At 35.8% G+C, this 22958-nt stretch overlaps 1 protein-coding gene across 1 annotated transcript in view; it reads right to left on the bottom strand.

The window, feature by feature from the left end:
- Positions 1-989: 989 nt before the first annotated feature.
- ABCA13 (ATP binding cassette subfamily A member 13) overlaps positions 990-22958 on the bottom strand; it is a 166651-nt gene continuing 144682 nt past the window's right edge. The window contains exons 50-55 of the mRNA XM_053984027.1: positions 22040-22174; positions 19547-19650; positions 16932-17024; positions 3563-3668; positions 2562-2699; positions 990-1079 (exon numbers count right to left, since the gene is read on the bottom strand). Of these exons, the coding sequence (XP_053840002.1) occupies positions 990-1079; positions 2562-2699; positions 3563-3668; positions 16932-17024; positions 19547-19650; positions 22040-22174 (666 nt within the window). The remainder of the gene's footprint in view (positions 1080-2561; positions 2700-3562; positions 3669-16931; positions 17025-19546; positions 19651-22039; positions 22175-22958) is intronic.

Genomic DNA, 22958 nt, shown 5'->3' with positions numbered 1-22958 from the left:
TACTACAAAAAAAAATTCACACATTTTTTCCTCCAAGCACAGTATACAAGGAGTTCTTATTCATTAAATGTTCATTTATTTTACACATGTATAGGCTGAAGACTGTGGCTTTGTCTGAAGTAGCTAGCATCATAATATATTTATTGAGAAGTTTATTGATCACAGTCTGATTTTTTTATCTTATTTTCATTTAGCATTCCCATTAACCAGCATTTTGACATTCTTTTTGAAGAAAAAGAAAATAAAAAGATGAGGAAAACAAACTAGGTCATTAAAAAGGTACTTGATAATGCTTCCAGCAGCAACCCGCAGGCTTAGGCTTATTGTCAAGTATGATTTATGAAAACCTGTTAAATTTACTTAAGATAACTGGGAGGCAGACTAGGCTAGTACACTAATAACCTCTTTAACATAAAGCCTTATGGAATACAGTACATCCTTTATACAATAAAAAGGTTAATTTAGTTTGTCACAACACAGAACTGAATTAACAGAGAAATCGAAAGGCTCTCAATTTGTGTGATTAAATAAAAATACAGGGCGATAACCAAGATATTGCTACCATTCAATTGTTTTTTTCTTGCCTTATAATGTAAAAATTAGATATTAAGTGTGCATGCAAGAAAGTAATATAGTCAAATGAATGCAGAGCTACCACCAAAAAAAAATCTACTATACACTGAGATTTCAGATCAGCCTTTTTTTCCTCTGCATAAATTAGGCAATTTGTATTTTAAAATGCCAGTTAAATTAAGAAAACATTATTTTTTGGCAAATTTTTGGTCCACATATAATCAGTTTCTTGCTTTACCAAGAAGAACTGGTACCATTCCTTCTGGCCTACAAATGAAAACTCACCTCTCACCTTCTACTATTTGTTTCTCATGCACAAATTGTTCACAGTTGAAAAGTTATTGCATGTAGCTTGTGTGTGCATATATGCAAAGACACACACATATGTTATGTTGGAGCTGTATCCTGTTCTGAGCCTAGACTGGGAGATGATCATGGTGAACAACTGGAGATCCTTGTGAAGAATGAGAGACTCCTTGTTGCTGTGTTGCAAAATTAATGAATACCTGTAAGACATGATAAAAAGCAGTCTTTTCAAAATAAAAGAACTTGACTTTGGGGATATAGGTGATGGTATTTCTTACCTGCTCTCCTTAGCTTTTTTGACAAAATAATTAATAACTCATGTTGAGGGAACACCTCTAAAAACATATTTTATAAACTCTAGAAATAATCCCACTTCCCCTCTCCAGCTAAGGCAGGGGTTGATAAATGATAAAAATTATGGCAAAATGTTACCAAGGTATGAAAAATACTTTTTATGTACAACTAAATATTAAACAATGGTTTTAATTTTCTTTGAATGACATACCTAAGGAATCTGAGTCTGTTGTTTCTGCCGATAAATATTACAGATGAGGGTGCAAATATTTCGAGGTGAAAGCACACTTCTGATTCAACAACTCATGTGCCTTCCTGAATTGGTTTGGTTTTTTTTTAAACACAGATCTTACTATGTAAAGGCTTGTTTCATTTTTAATGACACAGCTATTTCACAGTAAGCCATGTAGAGGGAAAAATGGCTCTTCTTTATTCAAATATGCAAGCAAACTTGGGGTGTATTATAAATGTGTTTGTTACTGTGAAGAACTATTTTCCTGTTTAAAACTGACACTCAGTCAGGGAGAGGAAGTGGTGGTAGGTGACTGAGGTGATGCATCACCGTGAAAGATGGAGAGGAAGTAAACCTGAGTGAACAATGCCTGAAGAAACAGGCTGAAATTATCTCATATGCAGTCACTCAGTGAATAGATCATTTATAAGTACTTAGTAGACCAGCACAGAGGAGAATACTTGAATGATTTGCACATGGGAAAAAGGAACAAATTCACACCATCAATCACACAAAGTTAATATTTTGACTAGATGTAGCTCTCAGTTTGCAGAATGAATAACAAGCAGTTGCATATGAAGATGATGTAACACATCACAATCACCCAGAAATCCCATGCTTGCCATCAACGTGTTCTTCTTTCTCTCACAATAGGATTTCATGGTCTTTAGCAGTTTGGTCTCTTCTGTCTGTTTGTGCATTTAAAATTCTCACAGGAAAATGTTCTGAGGGTCTAAGGTTTACCACAATTTACAGAGACCAGTTCAGCCTTTTCAAGGACATTGGTAAGATCCCAGCTTTTGGACTGTGGAGGTGGCAGTTCACAGTCCCACCTTGACATCCCACACAGCTCCAGATTCATCTAAGTACAGATTATGTTTGTGCACACTACAAGTATGTGGCCTGCTGTGATGCTTTTACTATGCTCACCTCCAGCGTAAAAGCAGTGTGGGACATGGAACCACTCTGTGACCTGAGATGGCCTGGAACTGCTGGAGTATTGTGCACATTTGGGTAACCCAGCAAATGATAGAATATTCCACTACATCAATAACTACAACACACAGCACATTTAGACAAGACAAAACAAAACAAAAAAAAAACAAAACAAAAAAAAAGCATGGGGGCAGGGAAAGAAAGAAAAATTATAAAATACCTGCTCTAATGTGGTTTGGCTAATGGAGTAGTGTTTGATTTCAAGAAAAGCTTTGTGATTCTCTAGGACTCTGAAGAGCTCTGCTAAGCATCCCTGACTTCTTGGTACATGATACTCGAGCAGGTTAAGATGTTGTCCCTGAAAACAAGCACAAATTATAAAAACAGATAAAAGTGAACGTACTTTGTGATGAAGCTACACTTGCTTATAATTAGTCTACCTTCCAGAGGCTCTTATTGCAGATTAATATGGGAAATATGAGCTTTTATAATAACATTTTTTGTCTACATTCATAGCAAAAAGAGCGGTTCATACTTAGAGTACAGATTTTGTTAGGTGATGGCTTGTTCATCTCATAAAAGATATAACACTTTAGGGCAATTTGAATCTAACAGACTAGTGTTGTTACAATGCAGTCTGGGAAAAGGCTGAACACATACAAGTGCACAGCTGTCTCAGCTCAATACAGACTAATACCCACTAAGAGGTTCATATCTAAGATAGACATTGTTTCCCATTATTCTTTTCCTAAACAAAGTTAAAGCTTTTAAGAGTTTTTGTTGAAATGTAATTGCTATCGGTCTTTTATAAGACTTTGTATTAAATCAAAGAATCCCAGTAAAGGCTGAGACTTATCAACTCTCAGCTTTATCAGAAAGCAATCAAAGCAAATCATCTTAGTGACTACACTGTACTTCTATTTCAGGTGAACACAGATTTGAGTCCAACTTCATCAATAATAAAAGCAAAAGGAAATTTTCAGTCAGAGAAAAGGCCTTTTTATTTACATTGCCTAAATTCCTGTTTGGAGTTGATTTAACCAATATCACAAGCCAAATTTTTATTAATTGCTTAATAGAAAAATAAAAGGGTTATTCATATGTACTTTTTCCAAGAAGATCAATATATCCAAACCTGTAAATATCCAAACATGTACATACTGTTCTTACCAGCCCCAAATTAATCCTGCCATATACTACAACATGGAGTTTTATCTGTACCTTAAACTGTGTTCCAGGAAAATGCATTTGTAGACAGTCCAAAATCATTCTTCCATAACTTATTTCTTTGCTAAGCCAAACCTTGACAGAATAACCCTCTCCAAACCTGGGAATGAGACACAGAAACTTAAATCCATAAGGACACCATGAAGACAAGGAGAACATTTGGTTCAATTGGTTTTCCTATAATCATATCAAATATCATGCATGCCTACTGCATTATCACTGTGATGCTACTATAATGCTATTGAACAACAGAACTTCAATGAGAAAGTTTTAAAATTAATAATAACAGAGACAATAAACACGTTATGCCTAATTTTAGTTACTAATGTATTTCACTACTTGATATACCTGAACTTTTGTTAAGTAAACTATGTTTTAATTGCTATATTGCTTTGAGCGGTCAGTATAAAACTATGAAAATTGCCAATCACATATATAGAAAAAGAGAAAAAAATCCTTCAGCTTTTCTAATGACAAAAAATGGGCATGTAGCACTATTTTTCAAATCTGTTAACAAAGTTTCACCTTCAAAAGAAGGTTTCAGAAGTGTGAGTGCAACAGTGTTTTAAAGATATATAAAGGCAAGTGTAGGGGTATTTAGGGAGATGGCAAAGTTAAATTTTCTTTGACTTCTACAACCATGCAATCTCACTCAGAATAATTTAGGAAATTAACTTCTCTTTCTCAACACAAATGTGATAAAATTTAAATACAGGCAATCTAACCAATTCTATGTTTTTTATTAGCTTTACTCACAGCTGATTGTTATTTGGGAAAGTTGCAACAAACCAGTGAACACTGAAATGACAGCTATGTTTTTATGAATATTTCTTAAGCAATGGAGGTTGTGCTGCACCAGTCCCCTGACTGGGGTGCAGAGACAGAGCTCAGCAGAGACACGGGACAAAAAGGGGCTTTGCTGCACCCTTTCCTTCCTTTGCAGCTTCATGTCCTCCTTCCTTTTGGTTCTCCTTCTTGGTTAATTGCTAAGGAAAAACACCAGCAGGAGCCACATCAGAAGAGCTTTCCACTGCCACTTCTGTTTCCTGCTGCCAGTGAGCAAGGGAAAGGCAGAGCTGAAAGGGGGACAGGGAGCTTGGTCAGCACTGCCCATGTCTCCCCAGAAACCTGTCAATTCCTCTATCTTTCCACTGACCACCAGTCCCACATCCTTCATTCCAGCAAACTCCCTTTTCTTCATTCTCCAATGTGGCAATTGCTCATTGCCAAACCTTTTATTCCAGTGGTTTGGTTCCTAGTGATTACCACTGTAATATGCTCTTGTGCCAAAACCCTCCTCTCACATGTCTTTCCTGTGTGCAACTCATGATTCAGAGCAGCAGCTGGCTTAATTGGGTCTGACACTTTTTCATGTCATCAAAGCAGAGGATATCTCACAGCACACTCTATAATGCTGCCCTATTTCAATACATTTAAAAATGTCTACAGATTATCAATCAAAAGGTAAAAAAAGATAGAAAGAACTATTTTGAGATATATGTCCAGTTTAACCAGTGCATGAGTGATTCCCAGCAAAATATTCCATATGAAACACCACATATTCCTCACCTATAGTAAGTATATAGCAATGTAAGGGCTTAAACTTTTATTTTGCAATGAGTCAGAAACTCTGTTGTTATAAAGGAACAATCGGCACTTATTTAAGAACACTGCAAGTCTCCACAATGAAAAAAAAAATAGATTGCAGATTTTATTCTATTAAGAATTTCACATGAATTCAAAATAAAATTTCCAAGTATCTCAAAAATCCCGATTTTTTATGTAGCACAAGACAGTGGCAGCTTCTGCATAAAAATGAAAAGCCTCATTACAGATAAATGAGAGTAGGGGTTTTTAGCCTTTGGTTACTTGTGGGTTGTTTTTTTGGTTGTTGGGTTTTTTCTGTGGTTGGGTTTATTTCTTTGGTTGGTTTATTTTTTATTGTAGTCAAATGCAACCATCGAACTACTTGAAATGGAGTAAGAAACACCCTGATGCAGTGTCCTGTGTGTTGGTTCATGAAAGATGTTTCATGAACTAAATTGTATTGAGTCCAGATAGGGTAATAAATATATACTGGAGAGTGTAGCCTGACAGACAAACAGTGCTGATTCATCAGAGATCCAGAATTAGGTGGAATCCAAAGTAGGGTCTGGCAGATTTGCTTTGCAATGATTTACTATATTTTAAATAGATCTCTAATTAAATGTTTTAAATGCATAGCATCGTCCCTGAAAAAAATACATGTAACAATAAAAAAGTTGTTACAAAGATAGATACAGTTAACAAGGGTATTCAATTTAGTTGACAGCTAACCCGAGGCAACATTTTACAAGAGATTATTGATTCTGATCAGTTTTTTGGTATTTCTATACAACGACCATTGAATTACAGTTTGAAAAATGCTGGTTTATAGAGACATTCAACAGTCTCATAAAATGAAATTGCCGTATGCAATGAAGTTTCCAAAAAAAATGAATCAAAATTCTGATTAGCAAAGACAGAGGAGTCTGTGCAACTTTGGTTTAGTTCTAAATTGTGAATGGCATAAACGCCAGCAAAGCACCAATAAAAAACTTTGAAAGATTTTCTTCTTTTGGCTAGTCAAGATATGATGCTTCTATACCTTGATTTTATACTTCATTTTAGTACAAGAGCTCCCCATATAGAGTAAGCTGATCAGCAATAAACATTTCCCTCTGCTATAATCAGCAAGCTGCTTTCAGCAGTGCACTGAAGAAATGGAAATTGAGTTGACCATTTTGTTCACTCAGTTTTCATCTCTGATTCAGACAATTTAATTAATTCAGAAACCCAAAGTAGAATTACAGAGAAAACCACAATCGGGTTTGGTTAGCACTGTTAGGATCAAACCTTTAGTACCTGATAGTTCAGAACCTAAAGAGGAAGACATTATCATTAGAATGGCCTAAGTTGAGCCAGCAGACTCATTCCACAGCCATCTGCTGCAAAAGATTCCTCATTTCTTCAAAGCTATGCAACAGAGAACACATTGTGCACTGCCATGTTACTTTAACAACACCTGCATTTCTATTTTTGCATAAGCAAACACACAAACCACATATTCTGACAAAATTTAATATTTTAATTCTCTCTATTCTTCCTTCTCTTCCTCAGTCAAACTACTAGCTCATGCTCGACTTTCAGCTCATTAGTGGTTCTGGGGGTACAACTTATTGAGTATTTTTTCTGTTAAAATGCCAACATGAGACTGAAGCTAAAATATAAATGGTCAATTTGACTGTAAACTAATTAACTTGACTATTTAAAGACAGAATCAGCTGCAGAAGTAGGAGCTTAGCAAGAACTACAAGTCCACACTTCTAATTTACATAGGTCCTCAAGGTGTCTGAGCACTCAGATAACAAGGGAACAAAAGAAACATAAAAAGGTAGCAAGGAATGAAAATATTTCCATACCAGGAATTACTAAATAGGCTAAAACTTTTCATCATGAAAGAAAGATGACAAGGTTGTCAAAAGGTATTTTTAGGGAGTCCAGAATCATGACTAAGCAACGAAAATAAGAAATAATTCTTCATTCCTGTGTTTCTAATGCAAGAGCAGGGGACACAGACTTACATTATAGGAAAAGAAATGCCAAGTCAGTAAGATGATGTAATCTTCCTTACACTATGTAGAGAAACTGTACAACTCATTGCCATGGAATGTGCTAGATGTCAGAACTTGAAATGAGTTGAATAAGACACCAGAAAAACTCATGGTGGGGATTCACTAAAATCACTTCTGACTTAAGAAGCCTCTAAAAAGGAAACTGCTGAAGGCGGTTGAGCAATGTGGTAACTTCCTGTGCTTATCTTGTTCCTGTACTTCTCCCTTTTGATCACTTTCAGAGGGAGAATACTGTGCTAGCAGGTGTATAATCTGATCTCAGTCTTCTTTTGGTATAAATATCCTCAAGAGGAGGTCATCCTGGGTAAATCACCCAAATGGTTCCTCAGTTCTCTGAAGAGTTTTGCAGCCCCACAGCTACACTGCCAGCAGTACAAAAATAGTTTATGTAAATCGACTCCAGATATGTGTCTACACAAGCTCCAGTCACACTCTGAAATAAAGTGTCACCACATCTATACTGAGGAATATATGGATGCTTTCCTGGTCCTCTTTTAACCTTGCAATGTAATGGGAGTGGATTTGGTGGCCCAAAGGCTGAAAATTCTCATGAATATCAAGGAGAAGAGCTGCCACTTGGGGCAGGGTAGCTTATCAATGTTCCCTTCTGCCCATTCCTTGGAGGTCCTGGTTCAGAGGTTTGAGTGGGGACAAGAGTTCCTGTTGAAATACAGCAGAGCCTGCATTTGGCCACAAGGAAGAATTAACCCAATGTGGAATGCTAGGAGGAATTCCTAGAGGAATTAACCCAATGTGTTTTCTTAAGCTTGACCCATGAAAACCTCTTTTATATGAAGGGTGAAAAAGAAAGTACACTATCAGCAGATTTCTATTTGCTTAAAAAAAAAAATTAAATCTGTGTTTTCATTTAAAAGGCTTAAGAGTTTACTCAAATGAACAAAACCAAATGTTGAAACCACTGTTTTAAGTTACAGCAGGTCCAGCATAAACAGTTCATGAAATCACACTCTTCCCAAAGCCTATTTACCAACTCTTCTCTCCCCCAGTAAAATTTGCTGAATGTAACCTCAGGAAATGAAGAACATGGCCCCATTTCCTAAACTTTGAGGAATAAGAAAAGCATCTAATCACTCATATATTTTTCTTCCCCACTAATCAAAGAGTAGTACATTTCCTGGACAATGTTGTGCTACATTTATATATATATATTCACATCAAAAAATTGCAGCTCACAGAAAGTTTACTGATTGAAATGTAATGTGCATACTTTGTGTATGCACTAGTTCAATCAAAAGATTGCTTCAAAACAACGTTATTGGATATAAAAAATAAAATTAGTAAAGAGAACATTGGCACTTAATGTCTGCAAGGAGCTGCATCTTTTAGAATATGTGCCATAAATCAAAGAGAGGGAATAATATTCTACTGTGCTGTTTATCCCTCTGCTTTGGTTTACATTCATTTGCAGGCAGATATGGTTCTACTTCCCTAAGTGAATAGAATCACGGAATCATTTAAGATAAAATAGGCCTCATCTAGGCAAGATAACTTAGTTACACCAGTATAATTGCTGAAGCATGGGATACATATCCAGGTCATTCCTCTCACAGCTTTAGACACAAATACAATTTACAAACACAACAAATCTTGAACAACATTGAAAACAAAACACTTTGAAAAACATTGGGCAAAAAGAAAATAAAATTTAAATAAAATTATTAAAACACATTAACTAAGTTTAAGATAATTTTAAATCACATAATATATGTAATTGTTTCATCTATTAAAAAAAAGCAAAGTCAATACCAGGGAAAAAAGGTAATTAATTTTTAAATACTTGTATGTTTTTAAAAATGCTAAAATCAAATGCAAATACCCTGTCACTTTTAAAATGGGATTTCCTTCTGCATTTATTCAGAACCTCAGCCTTGCTGAACAGATAAACTTGATTAGATGCAAACAGACATAAATAAATTATAAAATCTCTCTTCCATGTACTATTCATAGAGTTTGTTTCATCATTTTTAAGTAATCATGACTTTTCCAGGGTAACAACAGAAACACAAAAACAGTTATTAAAATGATGACTAACACTTGTTCAGGTATATTGTGCATGCACTATTTGTTCACACACACTCAGGCTTTCATATCAAACCATCTAAAGTTAATTTCTGTATTCAATATTATAATTTTCATAACAGTGACAGTCTCAGATTATGAGCAGTGCAGGGTACAGCTTTGGCTTGCTCTCTGTGCATTTGTAAATTCTTAGGTGTGATTTCCAAATATGTGGTGAAGCCCCCAAAAAAATCTTGATAATTGTTTATATAGGTGCACACACAAAAATATCTCCATATTTGAACTTTTTTATCTGCACATACTGCCAAGTATCAGGGATTTTTTCATTCTTGCATTATTTATATATATCACTCCCAGAGAAACAGGAGCAGCAGTGCTGTAATCCTGTGTAAAGCTGATGGTACAGCCTACAAAGAACCCACACTGTTTCCTCAAAGCACTTTCTGGGGCTCAACAGTGAAAAAGGCAGGAGTAAGTAACATTATCATTGTGTTGCTATGACTGGGTTTGCATGTACTGTTTTTTAATAACATAATATTCATGGTATTACACACTAAAATATCTATTGAAAGACCTTATCAACAGCTCAAGGTCAAATCTCAAGGTAAAAAGTTTTTAAAAGAGGGAATATATAAAATTAAAATTTAAACCACAGTTATATTTGCTTTATATAATAAACATCAATTATATCATCACACAGCACCTTGTCATGAAATCCCTATTGTGCATGCCTTACAAGATACACTGGATGTACGTGCTCAGACAAGTGGCCTTATTTACTGCAATGCCTAGAAAATGTTGGAAATAAGACAGCAGATTGATGAGAAAAGAAAAGGAAAAAGAAGGCAAGAAATTGCTTCAGGATTCTGGAACACCCTGGGGAACCAAATCTTACCCTTTCATCCTCATACACCTGTGTGATCTGTGGTAGCTCACTTAGACCACATCTTTCTTTACTGGTTTCCTGTCTTCTTAAGGGCTCATCTGGAGACCAAGGGCTCCAGCTGGCAGGGGGAATTCACAGTACCTTATGGAACACCCACAGCTGGAGCTGAAGTTAACTGGAGTTTTGATTTGAAAGCAATGTTGAACAAATGTAAAATATTTAGTCATAAATTGCTCAGATGGACAACCCAAACCCTTTTAATACCAATCTTTGGTTACTCCTCTATAAAATGGAAATATTTCAAATCCAATTTCCCAGAAGTGGAAAACAAAGATGTTGACGTTTGTTGATCTGATCCAATAAATGCTGATAATACTGTATTTAAGGACAGGTTTGAAAAACTCCTAGTAAAATACATACTAGGGAAAGAGGAGAATATGAAATCTTAATTAGCTGCTGCTGATTTAATGATTTATTCAGAGATACAATGCAGCATCCTGTGGAAAATATAGTATAAAATGCCCAAAAAAAAAAAAAAAAGCATTTTAATGCACATGCACAGTAGGGCTGAATAAATATTGTACAAAGTTTTAGGAGAGTCAAAAGGCTTTATTAATTCCTGAACTCTCAGTCTTTGTGTTTCTTAAGTTTTAAGAACTCTTTTCTTCAAATTTTCCTCTTGAGAGATAAACTAATAGCTATATTTCATGATTACACATCCACTGCCGTAATACATTTTTCATGTATAAGAGGAAGGCTTTTTTTGGTCAAGAAGAATGAAAATTATTTACATTTTTATATTTTATAGCATGCAAGAAGTTTATTGCTAGTATGTCAATTAATAACACTGTGTCCACGAAAGGATGAAATATTGATGAGAACTTTAATTTTAATCCTCTCTTTTCCATTTAAGAAATCTACATGTGTAGGTTTGAGGAAAGCAATAAAATATTTTCAATCAACCTTAAAAAAAATGTAAAGTATGAATGGTCTGCCAACATATTTTCCATTCTTCCTCTTTCAGTGCACAGATAAAACTTGCAGACCCCTTTAATCCTCCCTTGGCTGAGAGAAAAGGACAGAGTGAGAACATGTAGAAGAACAACATGAAGACACCAAGGTCAGTGAAGAAAGAGTCAAGCCCTATATAGGAGGGATGAGGAGATGCCTTGATTTTAGGGCTGAAATCCTCTTGAAATCCTCTTTTAAAGCTATGGAGAAGAACGTAATTGATACATCAGACTCTTTTTCCCTGTAACTCATTGAAAGTATGAGGAGATGAAGTGTTTAAATTGTAGATATGAGCAAAGGTCTCCATGCTAAAGTAAGTAGATGTTGAAGTAGCTGTGATCCCATGAGAAGTTTGAACAGAGAGAAAGAGAAGAGTGATGAAGACCCTTTTCCCCCAAGGAAAGAAGAAGACTTCTGTTCTCAAAGATGAAGATGATCTCCAAAATAGAGAAAGAGAACCTTTTGCTCTTGAACAACTCTTAAAATAGTACCCCATAAGTTGACATGGCCCATAAATGCAGCTGTGGGAAAGCTGTGAAAGATGAGAGGGACGTCAAGATTGCAGATTTCCGGGTGGCTGCTATTCGTGGAAATTAAAAGCCATGAGAGAACTGTTTTCTTGTGGAGAAATCTCCATAAATTGACAAGAGGGACTCCTCTCCCTAAAGGAACTGAAGGAAAACTATTCTAGAGGTGATAAACTGACTGAATTATTTCTGTACGTTGTTAGTGAAAAAGAAAGAAGTAGGGGGGAGGAAGGGAGAAGTGTTCTGAAGATTTTATTCTAATTTTTATTATTCTTTTTGTTTCTGTTAATAAAGTTTTCTTTATATCCTTTTAAAGTTTTGTGCCTGCTTTACCTTCCTCCTAATCCTATCTCACAGCAGGAAATTTGTAAGTATATTCTAGTGGGTGCACTGTTGTTTGGCCAGCACTGAACCCACCACATTAATTGGTGCATTGGCCAGGAAATCTCAAATTGGCAATTCAAAACCACTACACAGCCATAGCAAATGAATTAATTGTTGGGTAATTTAATCAGATGACTTGATGATAAAATTTGAGAAAAGACTTGATGTCCAGCACCTGACAAATTGGTATGCTTTTTTCTGATATGAGAAGCCTGTCCAGATGGCCCTAGAATGAAGGAAAATATTCAAAATGTTGTTCCCAGAGAACTGGCCAGCTGTATCTCACATGAAAATGCTTCTGTGAATTTAAAAAAAAAAAACATTAAGTATAATGGAGAATACTGAAGAGAGCATTTAAATGTAATCCATTCACAATTTAGAGTAATTGACTCTGTTGGCAGGAGTTGTCTGAAATTAGGCTTTAATGGGCACAACTGTTAACACATCAATCTCAGACAAACTACATCTAGAACTAAGATGACAACATTTTGAAAATTGCCCTTCATTTTGTTCTTCTACCTAATAAATTTATTGATATTTTTTATAAATTTGCCACCTACAATAACAAAGCCTTTATAAAGAAGTTTTACCCTTATTATTCTGCTGATAAACATCTGCAGATACTTTAAATCTGTTTAAACATATATAATTATAGTCAAGGTTCAGCAGCTGGGAGCAGAAACCCAAACACTGACATTTGTAATGAGAAGACATTTTTGGAAAAGCATTTTCTAATAGGCTTACAGAAGGGCCGGAAAAAATGGAACAAGTCTCACACATTAGAAGCAGCATCACTTTTTATATCCCTGTGAAGCATTTATGTTTCACATTAGCATCTTCCTGGAGTTCACCCATACCCTTCATAGCAGAACTTTGTCCTGCCATCTGATAAAGCCGTACTCAGTCCAACATTATGATCTTTCACATCTGCCAAGGGCTGAAAGTGTAGCCAAAGACAAAGAGTTGAATCCTTGAACTCCTCACCCAGCAAAGAAGCAAATTTAACAGGACTCCAAGGAAGAATCATTAAACCTTCATCACATATCCATCAAAAAGGTGATCATAATCTGGACTCTACAGGCTGGAGCGGTACTAAAGAATAAACAAATGAAACAATTTTGAGGACTTCCATCGAGACAGAATTCAACAAGAAGGGAAGAAAGAACATAATTTTAGTGTATGTGTCTACACTTAGAAGAGGAAGAAAATTCCTGAGAGATATTAATAGAATCACATGCAATATCAAAATATGCTTCTATTTCTTACAGTATTGGATTTAGTTTTTTATAAATAAAAGCTGTATGAAAGTTTTCTTTGGTTTAAGTATTCATATAGTGGTTAGATTTCTCTCCTTGCAATCTTCAAAATCAGATCAGGACACTTGTTGGTTTTAAAATATTTGTTCAATTTGATTTGTAGAAACAAATTGAAAAGACTTAAGGATGTCAAGAGCTGCTTATAAATATGAACAATTTTTTAAAAATAAGCGGTAAAATCTAACAAAGAAACCATGATAATCTACAACTATCACCCCATTAATTTATTTTAGTACCATTCTTCCCTGTTAAGATGAATGTGTATATTGCTAGCCTGATTCATTCACACACATAGCAAAAAAACAAAACACAATCCAAAAATACAAAATTTTAGGGTATCGGTAATTTAATTAAATCAGATGCAACAAAACCAGTTTTGTTTATGCTTTGTTTATATTGCTTCATGGAACATTTTTTTTAAAAACAAAATGTAAGAGGTCATGGGTTTTTGACTGTGAGATGGTGCATGTTCAAATATAATAGACAGTGCTAATTGCAGGAAAACAGTGAAACACTAGGAAAAGACTAGTGATTATATCAGTAGAGGTGGCTGTTAAGGAAAACATCCTTCCTTCCAGGTAGATAGTTCCTAATAGTAGCTTAGATTTACTAATCCTTGTGGTCTACCACTTTAGAAGAAATGGTATTTTGTTCTGTATGGCAATGAGAATAATAGGGCTATTGAATCATAGGGAGGGAAGGAAAACAGGAAGGAAGGAATCACTCAGTACTCTTCCAAGTCCTGGAATCTTTTCAGGATGTTCACAGATGGACCAGAAAGTGAGAAAAATGAAGATTTTAAAATTATTTAAAGCTTAATTATTTCAATGGATTTCTTTGGAATTATGCTTCTCTGTCCCTTCCCCATCTCATGTAGATGCAGGAATCCTCCATACAGTACATGGTAGCATACCAGGAAATTGTCTTCAAGTAATTTTGGGACTTAAATTGCACAGAATCTACAATTTAATCTCCTAACAATTACTTTAAGTGTTAGGTGTGAGGTAGCCTGGGTTTTATGATAAAGGATTATATTGGCATGTGTTGGAATGATGTTTGGAAGCTAGACTAAGCAACAAAATAACAGGAGTACAGGAACAGTCTTTGACTTCTCCCCAGCACCCGTTAAAAGATTTCCAAAGAAAACAGAGAAATGTCTTTTCTGAAAGCTTTAACAGCTGTGTGTGTGTGATGCTTTAAGACTGCTTTCTACAGCAGTTTTGTTTTTCCAGCCAAGAAAATGTATCAGGCAGTCAGAGAAAATTCAGAAAATGGTATGATTTTAATTAAATCCTTTGATAAAGCTCATGGTTATATTTTCTTAATAAAGGGTTCTAAAGTTTTTTAAAAACTCAATAGGTTCCTGAGCAGTTAGCATGGAAAATCTGGAGACCAAATAAATCAATAAGCTGGGAATTAAAGGGATTTTAGTCCTGCCTTAAATGAAAAACCTTCATGCAACTGGAACTACACAGTCTGCGTAGAAAGTCTCAGCAATATCGATCTCAAGTGCACATATTTTCCCATGTGAATGTCACTGATGGACATGCATTAAAGAACTACCATGGAACACAAACCTGCTGACAATATGAAATATTCTTAATACAGCAAAGGTGCTCTTTTTACAAAGTCACAATGATGTTAAAAAATAATTGCTATGAACATGACTGCTAAATATTCTTATTATGACCTTGCTTTAGAGAATTTGAAAGAGGCACTCATAAAGCTTTGATTGTAGAATGGATGATCTGTGACTATCTCTATAGTAATAACAGTACTAGCATCATCTCAATAAGAAGTAATATGATGACACTTCCAGCAGGATACTTCTGCATTGATTTGCTAGCTGTGATCTGAAAGAAGTTTATCTACAGAGGCAGTGCAGCAAATTGAGAAATAACTGCCTTATTTATATGAATACGGTGCATACTTATGAGTATGCTTTTGATGTCTTGTTTCCATAAGAGGGAAGATAAAAAGATATTTCTAAAGGAAACATCAGAAAGTCACTGATAAGATAAAGGGGAAGGTAGCCTTCGTGGACTGTCTGATTTTGCCCTCTCAAGGTTAAGCTGACAAGACAGAGACATGTACTTACTCCAGAGGATCTGAAACATAAAAAGAGAAGACTCAAATTCATCCAGCTAACTTTATATACTCAAATGAAGTTCCTAAGTAATATTATTTTTTCCTGTGTGGGGGACACACATCTTCAAAAAGCATTTTCACCTAAGATCTGCACTGCCCTCTACTTATGATCTGTTTCTCATACAAAAGAAATAAAGGATGCCTTCACACTCACTTATCTACTCCAGCCAGTGAGATAACAGGCCATTCTATGCTACGAAATTTGGGAAGAGACAAGACGGCAAAGGCAAAGACCTAGATATGAAAGAGGCAGAAACTGCTGCCGATCAATTGGCTTCTCATGCCTCCAGAAATTGAAGCAAATAGGCACTGAAAGGTGTGTAAACATGAAAAGAAGGCTACAATCACACAGAATCATCAGGCATCATGATGCAGACATCAATGTTTTTTCCACTATCTGGATTGTAATGTCTCTAACTGAAAGTTTGTTTTCATGAAAAAACTTTTAAGGAGGGAGCTAGTGTGAGTCAGGCACATCTTGCTAATGCAGCTGTGAAGCAAGGATCTATGGTTCTACACAAAGGGAAAGCCAGAAAGCCAAAAGGGTTGTCACGCCACAAGAAGTTGTCCAAAGCACATAACTTCTGCCTTATAAACATGGCAGACAACAATTCCAAAGCATTTCTGTAGAGCTTTTTCCCCAATATCAAGTGCATCTGCACTTAAGAGAACTAAGTGCTGAGCTAGTACAAAGCAGTGTAGCTTCACTGCTTGTAAATGAGCGGTATCAATTTACATAGCTGACTCTCTGTGTGCCCTAACAATTACATTTACAACTGAATGTAAATGTTCTAGCTATAAGTTGCAGCAACTTTCCCCTCAGCTTCCAATCCTGTTTCCTTTATGGTGGTTTGAGCACATCCTCTGAATTAAACATCCTCATTAATAGGGAGTAAATTAACTTATGAGCAGAGTTCAAACAGAAAAGAGGCTTATGCACACCAGGAAAAGGATGCAGAAAACAGCATAAATATCTGCAACTGTCAGTGAAATTGGTAGGGAGCAGAGAGAGTTCAAAATAGATGTTCTTACTAGCTGCTGACCTGTTAAAAATGCTTCTTTCTGTTATGAAAAACCCTCAGAAGGAACCAAATTGTATTTCATTGCCATGTCGGATTCTCACAATGTATTCCTTAGATTATGTGTAGAAGTGCTTCATTTTAGAAGCAGATCTGTCTCTTTCAATTACCAATGCAGACTACAAAGCATTTTAGCAATGTCACATGCCAATTTAGCTTGCTAAGTTATCCTAATTGGCTCTTTTTTAACTTCAGTGACAGCAGGAAAAAGAAGATGTTCTTAGCAGTCATAAGTGCTTATGCCTTAGCACTGCTAAAGCATCTAGCCATCTCTTAGATTGAATAAAGATGCAGAAGATTTGACGTTGATGCATAATACCTGTTTTTAATGTGCTGAGGAGAACCAAGACACTTGAAAGCTCCATTGACCATAATAGCAAGCCTTGTGCAGAGAGCTTCACATTCTTCCATACTACAAAATAAATCGAGGAGAAAAAAACCAAATAATTAGCAGTGAAAACAGAGAACATTTTTTATACCTAACTTTAGTTAAAGTGGAACAGATGCAAAACAGGTACACAAAACTTTTTACTTCAAAGGGTAATAGTCAAAATTGTAACCCTAATCAGCGTACACCAGCAGTTATTACCACATGAGAGCTAGAAGAGAGCCTTAAACCATTACTTATACCATAACTATTTGGACAATTCTGGTCAGAATACAAAGGTATCATTACCACAGGCAAATGCCTCATAAGCAATCTCAGGAATGCCACTAAGGAAGTCAGGAACTCTGTTACTCCCTTTAATATGTGTTTATGATTATTCTGAGCTAAAGAATAAAGGGTGGGGAATGAAAATCTTGCCCAGCCTTTCTTTTGCATAGTACATGGCCTTAAAAAACAGCTACCCTTAGCCTGATTGCAAGATAGAAGTCAATCCAAAACACTACAGTCCAAAGAGAATTTAGGAAATGGAAATGCATCTGAATAGAAAAGCAGAGTCCTCCTAGATGTGACTGCTTCAGAGGATAAATAGTAGCTTTGACTTGTAAAACTTATGGCAGATGGGCTGCTACCCTACATATTACGCAGAATTTTGTGAGCAGCTCTTTCAAAGAATCACTTTAGACATAAGGAACCAGTTAGGATAAACCCATCATCTCAAAGAGGACTCAAGGATGTTTGGTGTTGCAGTTTGGTGTTCCTACAATTCACTGTGTGCCCTCTCCAACTAAACAAGAGATGTCTTGTGTGCCTCAGCCATGGGCCAGTCCAAACCAAAGTGCTTTGACTGAATGAACATTGGCAATTAAGTACTGCCTTAGGAACAATTCCTTTATAAATGACAGGGCTGTGGTGAGAATAGCCAAACTGCTGTGTCTGAGAGAGACAGGGAGAGAGCTGACACATCTTCCCACAAATCAGGAAATTCACTGAAAAACTCCTAGTGCTCCCCTTGGCATAACACTCCCCAGCTGTGGCAAAATTACACAAATTTAGGGCTCTAGGGACAGTTGATAAAGCCTCACTCCTCCCCAGTTAAAACAGAAGTTTTGTCTCAGATATGTAAGTAAAAAATTGTCTCAGAAAATTAGGTAAACAGTCCTCAAAACCTGATTTTTGCACACCAAACCCTCTCTATACCTTACATATATACTTGCTGACATGTATGAAAGTTCACTTAATATGTAAAATTCCTGTACTTATACAAAGAAATAATCTCAAAGCCCCAATGGCCTTCAGAAAATAGTATAAATAGTATAAAATAATTTCTCCTTTCTTCACCCTGGCACAACAATGTGAACAGTATCACTGTACTTATTGTAACTGCTTCAAGTTATTCATTTGTAGAGCTAAATGTGTAATTAATACAATTTGATGAATTTTGTTTGGTTTCATCATATTAGTAATGAGATCACAGGTCTCTTCTATTTAGTTGGTGTTAGACAGTTAAAGGTTCTTAATCTCGGCTGAAAATTCAAAGCATATTTTTTCCTGAAAATCACTGAGATGAATTCACAATGCATAATCCATGGTCCCTAAATGAGTGTGCTGGTAAGTACTTGGCCATCAAAGGTACATGATTTTCAAAATTCAGCTTCCATAAATAAAACACTAGAAACTTTTTGAAGAATTTTTCCATCAATAATGGATTGGGACAACAAATACATTTTAAGAATATCTTAAAAAATCTGAAAATAAAAAACATTGGAGGAAGTTTGGCCACATTCCTTTATTAATTCATCTATACTTCAAATCTCATTCGGCCAAATGTTTCATTGCTGTTTTGATTTTTGAATTTTGTCTTCTCTGGACATGTTTTCATGATATCTCCCTCATTTAAAGAAATTTTATATATAATTATCCATACCATATATAACCTAAGGGAACATTTCATTTATTTCATTTCACTATAGATGTTACAAAACAGTGTTGATGTTTCCTCCATTAAACCACTATACCAGTGATCATATCAGAGAACTGACAAGGTATTTAATGTAGATGGACCCTTGTAAGAGGATGGGGTCTCTCCTACCATTTCCAGTAACGCATAAGAGAATAGGTGATGCATCCATCTTCAGGATGCCATGGCTTACTCTTTTCAGACACTGATGCAAAGCAAAACATAATAAAACCAGAAGGTTTTTCACTCATACCTCCCTTTCTAAGGATTTTTAAGGTAGCCAGATACAAAAAAGTAACCTGATATTCCAAGTAAGAAGAGACACTACCACACTGAGTAAAATGAGCATGGGAAAAGAAGAATCAATTACATCATCTCTGCTGTGCCTCCAGCTCCTTGAGCAACACTCTATTCTTTAAAAATTAAATATGAAAAATAGTTGGGATTTTAATGCCTTCCTTCATGAATAGGAAGGAATTACCATAAAATTTCAAGACTTAATCTGTGTTTCACAACAGAGTGAGCATGTCTTCAGAATACAGTCCTCTACAGCACAGGAATATGCCGGCTGCTGGGATAAGGGTCTTACCTGTGGGATGTCAGCACAGCTGCACAGCCATCCTGCACTTCCTTCAGGATAGCTTTCCAAAGGTAGCGTTTAGAGCAGGGATCCATCCCAGAGCTGGGCTCATCCTACAGGAAAAATGAAAATGACACAGCAGCATGGAAAAAGCATACCACAGATTCTGCCCGGCATGAAAAATTAATATAATTCACAATAAAATCATACATTTTGCTCTTTAAATGTCACATTTTCAGAGGGCCACTTAAGTGACACCCTGATCAATGTTTTGCTTTAACATATACAGTTTAATGTCTAAATTTATGGAAGACACATTTTAGTAAAGAAGTATATATACATTTTAGTAAAGAAATATAATATTTAAATATAATCTATGTGTATTTATAAATGCTTATCATGTATAAAATTTTAATATACCATATATGTATAGTTATAAGTATGTTTTATATTATATCTGTTTCATTATATACATATACTCGTTTTTATAAGAGAGACTTGCAAGCGATTTTTCTCACTTTCTGGAAGGGTTTGGTGACTGTTTCTGATCTGCATACACATCTGCCATGAGCACAAACAACTGGAGAAGTCCTATAGTTCCCAGATGCCTACACTGCCCATCCCATATCCAAGTGTTTGATAAGATGGTTTGGATTTGACATCCTACACCAGTTACTCCCACAGCCCTTTTAAGAGGAATTTTCACCCACAAAGGAAAGAATTCACAGGATTAAATAACATTAACTCAGTGCAAACCAACCGGCAAATCCATTTCCCACTTGGATGGCTCTCATGGAGAAAGACACACTGCTACAAAATCTACATTTCCCCTTCTCATCTATTCCTCCTTTCCTCCCTAAATCAAATTCTTTACTTCATCCACTCCTGGAAACAAATGAATTATATTTGATTGACAAATCCAGTCTCTGTCACTACAAAATTAGGAAGAAGGAAACTCTTCCTGTTGCTTTCTATCCAGTGGAATTCCATGGGGAGTGTCAGCACCTGTTAGACAAGTGTGGCTTTGGCCAGAGTATTTTCAGCAAGGAATCCCAACTGAAACCTGGAAGCATAGTTTTCAAGAAACAAAGCAAACAAAACATCCAGTTTGCAGCTAATTTTAGTGCTTCACTACCAGTGTCAGAGGTTAAAAAATTTAGTTCAATCTCCCATTATCAGTGGATTGCTAACAAAGAAAACATAAAAAGCAATAAACATAAAGCAACCCACAATGTTGCTCGAATTAATAGCTATGATCCTGCATGCAATTTGAAAGCAGATTCAGTAGTTTATATTGCTGTCTTTGCTTTAAGACAAAATAATAATAAAAAAAACTCCTTATAAAATACATGAAAAACTCCTTTAACTTTCTAAAGCCAGCAAATGTTTTAAAGAATTTGACATGTTTAGACATCTTTCTTTCCTCTTTTCATTCTATATGCAACAGTCTGTGCCCTGCAGCAAGAAGTAGGCTGAAATGGATACTTGCAGTATTGCAGTAGTACACTGTCATAAAGGCATTCAAAACCAGTTGGAGCATTTCCTAAGATCAGGACAAAACAGATTTAAGATAATCTCCTCCTTTTACTAACTGAACCAGGGTCAGTTAAAGCATAAAATGCAAATAAAATATCTTCTCTTAGAAGTGAGGCAATGATAGGCAGCTTGAAGCAGCAAAATGTGTCTAATCTTCTGAAACACAAACCCTAGAGAACATCTATTTATCTGGTTCTGGTTTACCTGAGATCTTTTCCTTGAAGCCCAGGTATCCCCCTCAACTCTGAGGAGCAGCTTTCCTAACCTTGACCATTTTGAAAGGTTTATTGCACTGGTTTAGTTTTCCCAGCCAAGTTTTAAGAAAGCGAGGTTCAATATTCTGTAGTGAAACAATGGGCAATGGTATGAAAGAAAATGTAGTGTTGTAATGATGCAGTTCTCAAAGCTTTGTCTCCCTGATCTTCAATACAGGAGGCATTGTTTACACTGGAGTGGCCAGTGTCAGGCCTAAATGGGCAGTAGTATGCAAGAACCAAAACAACCTGAGATAAGAAATTCAAATTAATATAATTCATAAGTATTGCTTGATTGGATGACTTGTGAATGCAGCAAAATATGAGAACTACCCAGATTTATGAAGTAAATATAGCCTAGTAAGAATTAGGAGTATCCTGAAAGAACATGGGTCAATTAAATACGTATTTGGACCATGGAATACTACAATTTTATTTGTGTTGAAGGTTATTTTTTTTCTGCTCACCCAACTGCTCCAAGGAAGAAAAAAATAGGAAAAGAAAAACAATTTAACTTTCTATTTTTGTGAGCACTGGAGAATAAAATTAAAGCCATTCATATAGAACAAAGAAGACAGTTGTACATCTGTGCATCAATTACTCCCTGACTGATCAGGAAACTACCTGATTTTCTTTAGAGCAACATGCACAACAACAAAATTAAATGTAGCCCATTTTGCATAAGCTCACCAGTAAAATACTTTTTACTCACCAGTAAAAGTATTTGGGGTTTACCAACTAAAGCCACAGCAGTAGAGAGCTTCCTCTTTGTGCCAGCACTGTATGTTCTCACCAGTTTGTCAGCATGGGCGTTGAGGTGTAAGCGGTTAACAAGGTCCTCTGCAACCTGTGGTTTGCAAATTTGAAGGCAAACAAAGACGAGCCAGGTTAGATAGCATTTGTGCATAGATTGAAAGAACGTTCTGTTCATGTATGTTAAGAAAATGTACATGTTGTTTCCTAATTTACTCACACTTGCTGCAAATTATTATTTTGAATCTTAAACACAGAGAAAAATCTGCTCTGGGGTCCCTTCATTCTTCAAAAATGATAAGGATTTTCTCATGTAGAAGTCTGGCTTTGTCACTGCTCAGCACAGCCATTTGTATTTGGTTTGTATTTTAGATCATGGGTCAATGATCTAAAATGTCTCTCATTTCAACTTATTCTCCACTATTTATTTGATCAAATACCTGAGTAACTGAAAATTCAAGTGAAAAAGTTCTTCATCAGCTACAAAAAAAGAGAAAATGTCAGAAAACCAAGTCACAGTTGTGGATTTAGAGCTTCTTTTAGACAAAATGTAACAGGATTAAATTAATATAACTTTTTAATAACTGAGAGGGGTAAGCTGATCCTAGCTGGATTGTTTTAATTGCTCTAACAAGAATTTATGATCCGAGCAAGCTGGGAAGGCATGTGAGCACAGCTGGAGACAACACTCAGGCTGTCCCCTATGGCCTTTTTCTTTACCTTGTCAGAGACAATCTGACATATAAGGCTCCCTAAAATACTGATGCTAGAGAATATGAAATGTAGAAATAATCTTAATCCATCTATATCAGCTACTACTGCTAGACTGTCCAAGGAGATATAGCTCAAAACCATGAGGGACACAGCAGCAATTTTTC

Source organism: Vidua macroura, chromosome 1 (assembly GCF_024509145.1).
Source record: "Vidua macroura isolate BioBank_ID:100142 chromosome 1, ASM2450914v1, whole genome shotgun sequence".
Classification (NCBI taxonomy): Eukaryota; Metazoa; Chordata; class Aves; order Passeriformes; family Viduidae; genus Vidua; species Vidua macroura.
This window is presented reverse-complemented; position numbering and strand designations above follow the sequence as displayed.